The 13,932-nt window shown below is 41.3% G+C and overlaps 1 protein-coding gene across 4 annotated transcripts in view; it reads left to right on the top strand.

Annotated features, from left to right (window-relative positions):
• The window catches only part of NPTN (neuroplastin), a 64,303-nt gene that overhangs the window by 25,184 nt on the left and 25,187 nt on the right, over positions 1-13,932 (top strand). For 3 of the 4 annotated variants that reach the window (XR_008698985.1, XR_008698984.1, XM_055536936.1), the window contains exons 2-3: positions 6,515-6,862; positions 11,698-11,869. Coding sequence is in view for 2 of the 4 variants with exons in the window: in XM_055536936.1 (XP_055392911.1) it covers positions 6,515-6,862; positions 11,698-11,869 (520 nt within the window). In the remaining 2 variants the exon portion in view is untranslated. Of the gene's footprint in view, positions 1-5,388; positions 5,966-6,514; positions 6,863-11,697; positions 11,870-13,932 lie in introns of those variants that run through there. The other variant, XM_055536937.1, reaches the window with a different exon arrangement.

The raw sequence follows: 13,932 nt of genomic DNA, 5'->3' as shown, positions 1-13,932 counted from the left end.
CAACTACCTTAAGTGGCATCATTCCCACTTGAAGAAACTGCTCAAAGTTAAGAGAATTTAAGTTGTGGAGGTACTGACTCAAAAGCTGACTCTTCTTAAAAAAAAAACCTGATCAAAATCCTGTAACTACCATTTTATTTGACATTTTTGTGAATTTACAGTTTGGTCTGCCTGATATCCAGTATCTTCCCATATATCGTTGCCAAGCAGCTTAATTTATAATTAGTAGGCTAATTTACTTTTTGTTTTTTTAAAGGAGAATCTTGTACTGCCTCTTTGTATTCTCATTACTTTTGGGCTTTCCATATTGTTCACATTATCTTAGATTGCATGACTTGTAACTCTGTCATAACATCTGCTAATTCCCTGAGTCCACACTTCTGTTACCACTCCCCTTATTTTTACTTTGCTCCGAGGATAGGAAGGAATGAAGAATACCCAACTTTTTCATTGCCTTCTGCAATTAATATTTCCATTCCGGTTCTTATTTTTAAGGTAAAAATTAATTTTTTGCGGTTTATTGATGAAGTTGGATTCTAAGTTGGAGCTCCTTTAAGAGAAAATTTCTACTTCCCAGACTGTTGCTGGAACAGTGCTGAAGGCTGCTGCATATGGCTTGTTCAGCATAATTTCTGTGGAGACATAGAATAATGGCTAACATTATTGAGTGCTTACTAGGTGCCAGGTACTGTTTTAAGCTGTATGTCAATTTCAAGTAATCCTCACAATAACTCTTTGAGGTTGCTACTATTAGTCCAGCCTACAGATTAGGGAGAAGCTCAGAGGTTAGGTCATTTGCCTAAGGTCATACAAATGGTGAGAACACTTCCAAGTAATCCAGATTTAGAGTTTGCTACTTTTATCCACTAAACTGCATAGTCGCCTATTTCTCAAAACAGAAGGCTGACTAAAATATGCCAAAACAGATTGTTTTAGCCATTTGGATGCTATAATTTCAGAATAAAAGATGGCCCTGGATTAGAAGCTGGTGAATGGAGAAGATCTTAATTTCTAAGCCTTTGTCATGACTCCCTGATAGAGGTAGCTGTGAAAGGAATAGGTGTGACTTTGGAAAATGCTTTGTAATTGTTGCTGTCTCTTACCTGCAGATCAGACTGGTCCATGAAATGAGACCCATATACCTCCTTCCTGCTGTGGAGAATGAGGTTATCCCATTTTCATCCACTCTCAGGGCCTCAGGCCTGCCTTACACTTGGTTTTAACACACAGAATGAGTGCCTTTGGACTTAGGACCTATCTTTGGTATTGAGGGATATTGTGAAGGATTAAAATAAGCAGTAAGAATAGGCAGGCTTATTGCAGTTAAGAGTCACTTAGATTTGAAATACCATACCTATAACCAAAGCTAGATACCAGTCTGTCTTGCTCAGAGTCTGTCTGCTTTTTGGGGTGCATGGTATGAGTGAATGGGGGAGGGTGAGAGAAGCTCTCTTGTGTCCTTGGCTGTTATTTCCTCTTTATTATGAGGCATGAAGGAAAGAACAGCATGAGCCACCCACAGGGAATTAGTAGTGGAGAGGGGCTTGAAGGGAACAGCTGTTTTTTTTTTTTTTTTTTTTTAAGAAAAAGGTGACAAAAACAGGCTAAATTTAAAGGCCCGGCCTTGGCAGTAGTCAGCTGAGAGAGGAATATAAGTGAGTCTTACTATCTGTTCACTGATAGCCCTGGAGGAAAATGAGAATATTGGCTGTAAAAAAATCACTGATGGTCCCTCATGTATGGGGCTAGGATAGCATTTTTGCTTCCTTAGGGCATATGTAAAAGCAGTTTTCTTGGGATTGGGCTCAACTTGTTCCTCTGTGTTCCCTTCTTCTTCTCACCCTCTGCTACATATCTACACATTCAGTTTTCCCTGCCAGAGAGCTCCTCCTTTTCTCCGGCTGCTAGCCCCAGCTGTCATCTTCTCGTCCCATCCCCAGTTACACAGTTTTACTTTAGGCTTTTCCTGGTTTTACTGTCTTCATTTTTTAATACTATGCCTGCCACCCTCCTCCACCCTCAGCTTCTAGTTCCTCCCTCCCACAAAGCTAGTGACCACTCTTTGGCTTCCCTCTTTATCGTTATTGAACTGAAGGAACTGATATTAGTACTTTGTCAAACCTGTTTGAGTTCTGAGCCCAGTTACCTATTACAGTGGCTGGAGATGGTGGTGGAGAGGGGGCCAGAGGTTGTTTTTCTGAAATTAGGCTTTTTCCAAAATATTGGATGAGCTTTGACCTGGAAATCAAACAGATGCTTTTCCTGGTCTCCTGACTTTGAGCAGTGTGTGCTCTCATGTTGAGGGCATGTATTTGTTTGAAAGCCATTAGTAATGAAAGGCAGGGCAGTGAGTCAGGCTGTGAGCTGCCTTGCCTCCTGCTGCTGCTGAGAGCTGGTTCTTCTCTTCTCCTGAATTGGAGCTAATTTTGGATGGATAATGAGGTAGATGGATGCTAATAACTTTGCCTTGCTGTGATTCCACAGTACTGTATAGAGAGAGCATTGGTTTTTTTTTTTTTTTTCCCCTACTGCTAGGAGGAGAAATAGATTTGTTTTCATGATTTTTGATGAGTGTTCAGCTATCAAGGAATTCCCTACTTGTTTTATTTAGAGGCAGTGTGTTTTTTTTTGGAAAGAACGGTACACTAAAAGCTGAAGACCTCTGTTTTGATCCTCACTCCACTCAGGATTAGCTACCTAAGTGATCTTGATCAAATCATGAACCTATCTCTGCACTTGACCTATGAACCTTGTGAATTTATGTGAAGAAAATGAAATGTGATATGTGTGAAAGGACTTTGTAAGCTGTTTCATAAAAATTTCAGGTGCTGCCTTTTAGTATTTTGGCCACTAACTACAACACTAGAGAAATGCCTTGCATGTCTTTTAAGCTCCTTCCTATGAAGCTAGGCTTCTTAAGAGCCGAGTGGTAGAATCATCAGAACTGGGGGAAGTCTTGCTTCTGAACCATCTTTTGTTTTCTCACTCTTCCCTACCCCTTCCCACCGTCGTCCCGTTCCCCCCCCTCCCCAAACTCACTCACGTTCGAATAATTGCTTCAGGATTTCTTTGATCCTTGTGCTGTTCTGTCTCCATTCTTTAATAGGATTATAATTTTAAGGAGGTAGTCATCATAGTGTGCTGCACGTTCCAGTGGAGGAGTCTTGACTTTTCATAGCCAGAATTAATTAATTATATTTAAGTGGTGACCAAAATATCTGTAACTTTTCTGGCTCAGGGAGACACACTGACTGCAGTTGCGGTGTTAAGAGACCGTACTTTGGCTTTGGACACACCTGAATTCCAGTCTACTCTTTCACTATTAGCTTGTAACTATGGGAAAAGTGCTTAGCTTTTTTGGGCTTTGGTCTCCACATCTTCTAAGGGGATTATAATTGCATCTGTGCTATGTTGTGAGGATTAAATGAGATAATATAAAAGTGCTTAGCACATTGTCTAACATATAACACATACTTTAAAATGTTATCTAATGATATACGTGTCTAATAATAATAAAGAATAATAATAGCCTCAAAGAGCACAGATAGATGTCTGTTGTCATTGTTTTAAGGGATTTTTACTTTTGCTTTTAGATAAGTTTGCTTAAATATATATCATTGTTTTTGTTTAGCTGACTCTCTTGCAACCTCATGTACTGTAGCCCTTCAGGCTACAGTCCATGGGATTTCCCAGTACTGGAGTGGGTTGCCACTCACTTCTCCAGGGGATCTTTCTGACCTAGGGATCGAACCCGTGCCTCCTGCATTGCAGGCAGATTCTCTGTCGCTGAGCCACAAGGGAAGCCCTGAATATATATCATATAATTTACTAGTCGATAATCAAGGAACATTATCGACTTGGTCCCCTTCCCTGTATACAAGTAGAAAACTAAATCAGATCAGCACTTCCTTAGAAGTAAGTCTTGTCCAGAAGTTGCAGTGTTGGTTTGAGTGACTTTCTTCGTTCTGGGCAGTGGAGAATTGTGTTCAGACTGTTTCTCCACTGTCTTTGAATTGTGGTGTCTTGGGATTTATGATTATTTTGAAATTGGATGGGTTCTTGGTGCTTCTGGACATACTTGCAGGTATTCCTTCTACATAGCATGGTCAATAAATTGAATAGGCTTAGATCTAAGCTTGTTTTGAAGTGCAATTCAGAAGAAGGGAGAAAAAAGACAGGAGAAATCCACTAACAACGTATTTCTAGAGCATAATTAGGCACATTATCATGTCATTCAAGTGGACATAAACTCCCCCAGTTCACAGAGAATGTGAGAATAAGAGCATTTGTGAATTCCACTTAATGATCAAGAGTATGATTAAAGGAGAATAATACTTTTTTCTGCTTTCTAGGGATTTACTGATAAACAGTTTTCTTTAGTGATTGAGCCAGTAGTAAAATGAATGAAAAGATAGTGTGAAACCTAAAGCATAGCTCCTTGGGTACCCTTTCTTTTTTTTTTTTTTTAATTTTATTTATTTATTTGGCTGCTCTTGGTCTTAGTTGTAGCATGTGGGATCTAGCTCCCTGACCAGGGATAGAACCTGGGCCCCCTGCACTGGGAGCTCAGAGTCTTAGCCACTTGACCACCAGGGAAGTCCCCTTGGGTACCCTTGTATGTGGAAGTGAGTTCAGCCTTTCATGCAGTGGCTTGGTGTCTTCTTTCCGGAATTCTGAAACTTCCCCTGCACTTGAGAATGATATATTTTTGGCTTCTTGGCACCTCATAACTAGTTCCTTTCAAGGAACTGATATCCGGTCTCCAAAGGTAGTTTAGGCATGTCATTTTGAAGGCAGAACAGTTAATCTGAGGCTATTAATGACTGCTTTCCTATCCTTCCCAGATTCTGAATCTTTTATCAGTTGAAAGACTAGTAATGAATTTGGAGTTCTTGACCTCTAGTTGAGTAAGTGTAGTATTTCCCATAGGGTTCTGAGGTCCATTGTGTACAGTTTATCTCCAAAGGCAAATATGCTGTGGATATAAACAGAAAAATTTCCACTTAGCAACCTCCATGTTCAGCAATCCCATTATATCCTTGGCTTTTTGTCTATAGGGAATCTGTTCCATTTAATTCATACTCCTCTGAAATGTTCTTAACCGGATGTTAGTAGATACTGGCTTTACTCTGCTCATTGCAGAGGATCTGGCTTGGGCCCAAGAGAAATCGCCCGGCGACTCAGAGTACCCTCTTTTAGCTTCTTGCCTGTACTTTAGATACTGAATTATTAGTACCTTTTAGCTTGAATTGGTAGAAATGCTGAATGGACCCTTGATGGAGTAAATGGGTGAGAGAGAGTATGCTTGCACTGTGATATGGACTCCATTCCAAGTTGTTCCAATAAGTCTGGATTTTTTTTTTTTTTTTGGCTCTCTCTTTGCCATTCTCACCTTATCTTATGCAAATGTAACCTCAAATTATTGGCAAGTGAAAGTAGACATCAACTTTTAGTTCCTGTGCAATGCCTGGCAATGTTGGTGAGGCCTAGCCTTCACCGTAGAGTTTAGTTTAATACATCACTGTACAGTTTTCATTCTTTTTGAGCTGGCCTCTAGGAACCAGGCAGCTAAAGAATGTGAAGAGAGCCTGTCAGATGCCATGGATTGTTGTTGTTGTTCTGGTTCCGTTTTTGTGTCATGATTATTTTTAAGACTGACTTTTCAGGAGATTTTTCTGGTTTATAAATTTATGGGATTGTGGAGGGAATAGTCCCTCCAGACACTGGCAATAAGTTGAGTTACTGTTGGTTCCACTCCTGAGCTGACCCTGATAGTAATTCTCACTCTGAAATACAGACTGTCTTGCTCTCCTGTACCAGAGGATTTGCTTTCAGATAGAGGCTGCTTCACAAACAACGGGGTTATTTGTTTGCCATGGGCCCACGAAAGAAGAGGATGCGGGGAAAGTCTAACCTGAATTCAGGATAGGATCCTGCATGAGTGAGAAATTTGCTAGCCTTTCAGGTGAGATTTGGACTCTGACTCCCAAAAGAAGGTGTCAGTAGGTCATTAACGCTTCTTGTTGTGACCCATAAAAGACATTGCATTTCTAACCAAGTGTTCACCCATCCAAAAGAGAGACCCTGACTTGGCATATAAACCTATTGCCACTTCCAGTTATCTTTCATCACTTGCCTGAGTTTGAAAAGGTAATGGTTTGTAGTTCTATGGAAAGAGACTTCCCTGAGACCTGAGGCTTTCTCATTCCTACTGGCTGGGCCCATTGCTAAAATGCTTTCCAGTGGGCTTGCTTCTGCCTGGCCAGCACCTGGGCTGCCCCAGCTTGTAATTAGCCTGCCTTTGCTTCATAAGCTTCTCAGGGTGGTTCTTCTTCTAAAAGCTTGTATGAAATGCTATTTACTGTCTCTTTATAGTTTAAAAATGAATTCTTTTTGTTCTTTGCAACTCATTTGCTTTTTTTCTTTTCTTTTCTTTAAATTACTATTAACACCTGTTGATTCTTCTTTTTTTCTGATTGGCCTGTCACTGCATTCCTGCTCCCCCTCCCTCTAGCTGGGTTTGTCAAGTCGCCCATGTCAGAAACTAAGCTCACTGGGGACGCCTTTGAGCTGTACTGTGACGTGGTCGGGAGCCCCACGCCAGAGATCCAGTGGTGGTACGCAGAAGTCAACCGGGCAGAGTCTTTCAGACAGCTGTGGGACGGTGCTCGGAAGCGCCGTGTCACCGTAAACACCGCCTACGGGGCAAACGGCGTGAGTGTGCTGAGAATAACCCGGCTCACCTTGGAGGACTCTGGGACTTACGAGTGCAGGGCCAGCAACGACCCCAAGAGGAATGACTTGAGGCAAAACCCTTCCATAACATGGATTCGAGCCCAGGCTACCATAAGCGTGCTTCAGAGTGAGTCCAGCACCCTACAGTAGTGGTACTGTAGTCACTAGAGGTGGCCCGCTGACCCTTCCCTCTGCTTCCTTCCCCTCTTCCCCAGTATGATCACTCACCCCACCCCTTGTCTTCGTTTTTTCAAACCCACGACCCTTCTGGTTGTAGTGTATGAAAATATCTGTGGCAACTTTTTTTTCTTTTGTATCTTTGCTGTCCTCTTTACCTCCCTTACCCCCAACCCTTCTCTGTGTCTCTCTCCTCAGGAACAAAGAACTTGGGAAAATCTGTGATTGTCCAAAATCACCTGCATTGGGAAGAGGTGGGGAGGGCCAACTGGGGAGGCTAACAACAACACAAACTCTCGAAACCCACGAAGCCAGGCATTCGCACCGGGGCAGTGTCGGATCGTTTCCTTCCCTCCCCCTGAATTTTGTAGTAGGGTTCCTGCTATCCTTTGCTGATTTATTATCTGGTGCCTTTCTATTTTTATTTCTCTCCCCAATCTAACTATTTTTTATTTCTTTGTGCATCTGTTTGAAGCTCTCTGAGTAGCTGCCTTCACCTCTATGGTTTTAAGTTTGTGTCTGCCCAGCCTCTTCCCTCACTGTGACTTGGTGTCATCCTGTCTATGATGGGAATGTTGCCATGGGTGTGGTGTGGTGATGTGTTTTGGTTGTTGGGTAGCATGTATGCTTGGATATTTCCATAGTTCTAGCTCTTTTTCTTTTCTAAAACAGTGGCATGTGCTTCTCTGATAACAGCCCCCCACTGCAGCAGTATATTCCTCATGGTCCTGCCCATCTAGTCTCCTATTCTCTAAAGAGCAGTGGCCTTAGATTTTCTCTATATGTCTTGCTGTTAGGAACCAGGTGACACTAAGCTGCAAAGTATTTTTCTTTTAAATCCCGTCAAACTGTTTCAAAGTCAGAGTTGGATCTGTTGACAGTTTGATGACTGACTATTGGCACAGTAGTCAGTGCCACCCTATCATCCCAGAGGCTGGCAACCCCAGAAGTAGTTTGGAAGCCATTCATACTGGCCTTTTCTTGTGTCTTGAAAAAAGAAAAAGAGGAAACTAAGTTCGAACCGTGTTCCTCTGAGTGGTAAGAGTGAGCGGAGCAGTTGACTCAGAACCCTTCTCTTCATCCTGTAGTAGCAGGTACAAGTGAGACATCAGACACAGGAGCTTTTGTGGCCATCTCTTTCTGAATAGTGTTTACTGCTTGTGTGGTAGGGAGGAGAGGGAGGGAGAAGCTACCACAGAGCCAGTGCTTCTGGCCAGGAAGAGTTTTAGCCCACATCTGTCCTGATTGTAATTGAGGAAAGATCCTCTGGGTTTTTCACCTTCTTTTCAGGGACTCAGAGCCCCTAGAGCCAATTCTGGTTTAAAGAACTGACTGACTTAGATTAAATAAAAACAGTAAAATACATTTATGAGGATATTGGCAATAACACAGAAGGTCATCTGAAATGGGCCTTGAATCTCCTTCTGTGGAAAATAGCAAGTTAGTTGTCTGTTCTTTATAGCAGCTCAGGAGATGCCTATGAAGAGGACTTTGAGGAGAGGTAGAAGAGGCTGCTGCAGTTGGCACTGTTGAATCAGAGAACCTGCTTCTGGAAAGGGAAAAAGAAAACTTTGTCTATGTGAAAATGGGGAACATTAACCCAGTGATTTTTCTTTTATTTAATAATTTTTTTTCCCCTTGCACGCCTCCTTCTCCTGCCCCCATGCTCCTTTCCTTGTAAAAACAGAGTTACCCAAATGGCCACCAAGGTCTGCAGAAGTTTGTAGGCATGGACTGGGCTGGGCATTTGGTACTTGTACTTGTAGGAGCCTAACTCAGGTGGACTCATAGTTAAAAGGTCATGCCTTGGGGCTGAAAGAAGATGAGTCTTTGGGGTACCTGCCTCTCATTCTCGAGAGTATATAGCAGTCTCCCAGTTTACTTAGAAATAAGTTTCCTAACTTAAGGGTGTCTGCATGTGATTGAACCAAACCCTGGCTAGTTTAGATTCTCCCCAGACTTCCCTATAAATCAGTTAATCCTAGTTAACTGATTCAGAGAGCTAATCGTCTTCACTTTTTAAACACCCTGAATTCCACTCTAATTGGACTGTTTTATGATTCATCATCCTCAATGACATTTGTCTCCAAGGGCAAGTTGAGATTTTCTAAGGATGACCTCCTTGCAATAGAAGTGTGCCCAGTTTGTAGGTTCTCTCTCTGTCTGTAGCATGTTCTACATATGAATGATGACTAGGGTAAGGGTCTCTGAACCAGTGCTTCTAAATAGGAATAAGTGACAGGTAAGAATTTTGAGCTTCTCCTAAATGTTCATCTCTCTTGGACTGTCATGAATAATGCTCAACCACCAATGTTTGATCGGAAATAAAAGCCCCACCTTCATCCTGGTGCAGAATGCAGTTGTGGCACTGTGACCAAAGAACTTGGTCTAGTACCGGTTTCCATATATAGCAATTATAGGAGGGAGGTTATGCCACCCCACAACCCTCCTATGGTGCAGAATCATATTTAAACCTATTAAAATTATCGACTTGCTCCCTGCTGACTCTCTCCTGGATCTTTAACACCTAAGGGAAAATGTGCTTTCCTTTGCCTTCTGAGAATTCTTGGCAGAAAGTTCACCAGGTTGCTTTCATCAACTTCTTAATCTCCCTGAGCTGCAGTGGTCATTTGCATCACCACAGGTAAGAGTAGCATTTACTTTGGCCTCCTTATAATTTAAACATCTTGAAGCTCTTGGCCTCAAAGTTTACCCTTGCTCAGTGCAGTCTGAGAGGAAGAACCAGAAGATGAGTCCCAAATGGGACAGAAAATAAAATTGGATAGTAAAAATTCAGCAAAAAACTAAAAGTGTGTTTGGGTTTTAATGTTGCCTTTATATTTTTTAATTTCTGTGGAGTACTGGTTCTCTTTATCTCTTTTGTTTTTGCTTGGTTTTGATTTTCCTGGAATTGTGATGCTTTCTGCTGATGGTGTATGTGCGCCTTCCATTGCAGGGTTTGCAGCTGTTCTGCTCGACTTAAGGCCCAGGGATTTGGCTTCTGTCCAGTGTGTTTTGGAAACCATGGGACACCACTGCGCTAATGTGTTTACATGCATCTGCTTCTGTCTTAGTGGCTGCTATGCCTCCATTATCTGTACATAGAGACCCTGTTTGGTGTTACCGATAAGGACCAGTGCTGATTGGAAGATAACCACTATCCTTTTGCCAAAGTTAGAAAATAACGAGAACCAATTTACTTGAGCAAACTTGAGGATTTGCTTTATTTATCACAAGTTTCTTTGACAATATGAGCTCTACAGTCAGAAATGTTACACTGATTAGGAGGTGCTTGGGCATTACACTTTTCAAGTGTCCCATGACTTCTCCATCCTCTCCCCCTTCCTGCACAATGAACAAAGCTTGGCTCAAGTGAAGAGAGAGAGTTTTGTCTTTAAGAATTATAGAGTCAGCACTATACGTGTATAAAATGGTGTCAGGGAGCTGCTAGAGAGTTGTAGACAGGAAGTAACCAGGTGCAGGAAAATGAAAAGTTAGTCAAGGATTTCTAGGAAATAATTGGGAAAAAAGTTAAAGAGCAAATACCTCTGATTGTGGATTGGAAAAGATTTTAACTGTACTTGAGAATGATTGACCTAAAGTAGAAAAAGAGCTAACCATGGGAAAGGATTAAAAATAATAACAAGAAAAGACAACAGACTTCTTGACTTTAATATAGTGATGGAATTCAAAGTGCTGTAAAGATGAACCTTTCAGGAATGGTATTGATACAGTGTGCCTTAAAATATTTCTGCTCAATGTATTATAACATTTGACACAGGTTATTTTTGTAGATACTAAATGAGTGATCCCAGGTTATGTAAGCCCAGGTAGAACCCGAGGATGAAGTATATAACTTTCTCTAGGGTGGAAAGTGTTATGGGGGTACTTTTGGCTTGGAGGGGGAGGGATAAAGAATTTGATCAGATGTGTTTTCTAGGCCCAGCTTTGTCACTAACAATAATTATGGCCTTGCACAAGTCCTTTTACCTTTTTAGCTCTTAAAGACTGGGATTCATTGAACCCTAAGAGCCTTTCAGCTCTAAAATTCTAGAAGCCCATAATAGCAGCATATACTACATTCTAGTTATGATTATCTTAGAATGAAAAATATTTTAAAGTGCAATTCTGAAAATATTTTGTCTTTGGAGTATATGGGCTGGAGAGAACTGCTGGTTCCTTAGGAATTTTCTCTCAGCAAAATTTGGAAAATGCAATAGACTTTCAGTAGGAAATTTGTCTTTCAGATCTGTATTGTCTTTTTCTGCATAATTAATGGCCATGGCTGGTTTGCCATAGATTTATCAGATTTAAATGTGGGAAAGCTATACATGTATTACCTAACTATAACTATTACTGTTTCAAGGCCTAGTGACTCCATAGGAAGTTTATTAGTTATCTAAATGATACTGCCTTTGTCTTCAGAATTGCAAGGTGGAGCCTGATTTTCTAATTGAAGTTGAATTGGTTGGTGGTTCTTATCTCAAAAAATGATGGTATTCAAACGCGTAAGTGAATTGTTGCTAGTACAAGCATCCATAATACTCCCATTCTTTTCACGTCTAGGCCAGCTGGTCTTCAGGCTGTTGTCTGCGCTAGTGATCATTTGCTTATAATCATTGTTTTTCCTTTATTGACTTCCTCCAAAGTGGTAAAGTGAAATTCCTTATGTGGTCCTGTCTGCCCTCCCTCTTCTAGTCTCCCCAACCTACCCCATCCTACTCTCAGGCCAGGGCTGCGGAGAATGGAACTATGGCTTCCTATCATTGTGCACTCTTATTACAGAACCAAGGATTGCCACCAGTGAAGAAGTCATTATTCGAGAAAGCCCTGCGCCCTCTGTTACCCTGCAGTGTAACCTCACCTCCAACTCTCACACCCTTACATACAGCTACTGGACAAAGAATGGGGTAGAACTGACTGCCACTCGTAAGAATGCCAGCAACATGGAATACAGGTGAGAGGGGCTAGCAGCTCCTGGGAAGATGAGACGGTACATGGTTGAATTTACTTTACATTCATAACCTATAATTAAGCTATGTGGGAGAGCCATGATACATATGGTCCTCCTCTAGAGAGTCTAATCCAGAGTATATCTGGGGTGAGGCTAGAATTTCCATGGATTTCCAAGTAATTTCTAATGAGCAACCAGGTTTGAGAGCCATAAAAGATCTCTTCCTTATGATAACAGCAACTTGGGGTAGTAATGCTAGTTAATAAAAAAGCCACAATTAGAATGCAGGTCTCTTGACTTAATCCAGTGGTTTGAAGAATCAGATTGAAATCTGATCTAGGATTCTTAGAGCAAGATCACCGTAAGTATTCTTCCCACTGAGTAGATTTCCTGGTGAGTTAGCTTTTAGGAGTGCTTATTATGACCATAACCTAATCAGGCCCAGTGGATATAGGGCTCATTCAGTTCAGTTCAGTTCAGTTCAGTCTCTCAGTCGTGTCCGATTCTTTGCGAGTGATCTGGAAAAGGATGGTACCCTGTAATTACCCTTTGGTGAGAGGGGGATATTTGCTGGCTGAAGTTATCCAGCACCCAAGGATTTGGTACATTTTGAAATATCTAGAACACATGGCACCTCACCTTTCAGGATAGTTTGTTCCTAGTTGAAAAGGATCAGCTAATCCTATTTGGCAGGATGATGCAGTGCGACTAAATAGTGCACTGGAGTGAGACCGGGAAAAGCTTTGTATCCAGTGATAGCAAGGACGTTCTGCAGTATTTTGCAGAATTGAGATCATTTCATATCCCTTAAATAATTGACTCACATTAATTTGTGGATCCTCTTCCTCTTTTTTCAGGTAAGAAAACTGAGACTCAAAGAGTAATAACACTTGACTCCTTGCAAGGCCACATACTGTATCTAATAAGTTGCAGAACGAAGCCTAGGTTCCAGGTCTTCTGACTCTTTAGATCTAGATCATTCGGGATTTTTGTTTGTTTTTCTGTTGTGCTATACCATTGTGTAACAAGGTAGTTAATCTGTTTCCACTGTAGTTTCTTCTGATATAAAATTGGAAATATAGCCTGCGATATGTCCTGATAGTTTGGAAAAGGTTAATTGAATAGCAATATTGGGTGGAATAAAAGGCATCTATTCTTGGTCTGTCCATTAATTTTGCAAGTTTGTTTTTTTAATAATACCTCTTTAAAGATATCAGATATCCAATCATATTTCTCTTGGGTCTTGCCCTATGTTACCCCTAAAGCTTTGAGCTGTAACTATATATAAAGTTTGAACCTGCTTTTATAGAATGCCTCTTCTTTTTCCCTCAGCCTATTTGAGGCTTTCCAGGGTGTTCTGCATTGTCACAAGTGTTTTGGGAAATCTGTAGAGTAACAACTCACATTTTGTAGAATAACAGTTGAGACCTTTGGGCCACCTCATAAGTCAGCCATGAAGCCTGTCACAAACCGTGCTTGTGCTTAGCCTGCAGGGGACATTTTTTATTTGCTTCAGTTGCTTCCCAAAAGCTAGTTGAAGGAAATGTTGTGGGGAGATTTTGAGCCCACTGGCATGGCCCCTAGTTTGGGAGTCATCTTCTCAACTTACTACAGTAAATCTAACCCCTGAAGATGCTGCTGCTGCTGCTTCTCCTCCTGCCCCTCCTAACTCTGGGAACATTACTAAGAGCAACTGACTTGTGTCTGTTTTCTTGTTGGGAGCATATTGATGTAAGAATAGTCATTTGTGTCAATTTGAGAAGACTGTTAACGGTTCCTGTTAGAATCTTATGCTGCCATGGGTATGCTGAGACAGTCTTGTGAGAGTGGGGTGTGTCTTTCCTCATCCATAGTCTCTTGTTTCTTTTTTGAGATGAACGGTAAGATGAATAAATGCGTTTGGCCAGTGTTTTGAGGTTAGGAGTTTTTCTCAGACATTAAGTAGTGCAGTGGAGATGGTCATCACAAGTATCATGTTTTAACTGTTAAGCAGAAGAGTAGGAGTGAAACAGTATTTATATTCTCATCTGGAAGCTGATGTTTCTCTGTTTTCTGTAATTACACAC

This window comes from Bubalus kerabau, chromosome 10, assembly GCF_029407905.1.
Source record: "Bubalus kerabau isolate K-KA32 ecotype Philippines breed swamp buffalo chromosome 10, PCC_UOA_SB_1v2, whole genome shotgun sequence".
Classification (NCBI taxonomy): domain Eukaryota; kingdom Metazoa; phylum Chordata; class Mammalia; order Artiodactyla; family Bovidae; genus Bubalus; species Bubalus kerabau.
Note: the sequence above shows the minus strand (reverse complement) of the source record. Positions and strands in the feature narration are given on the sequence as shown.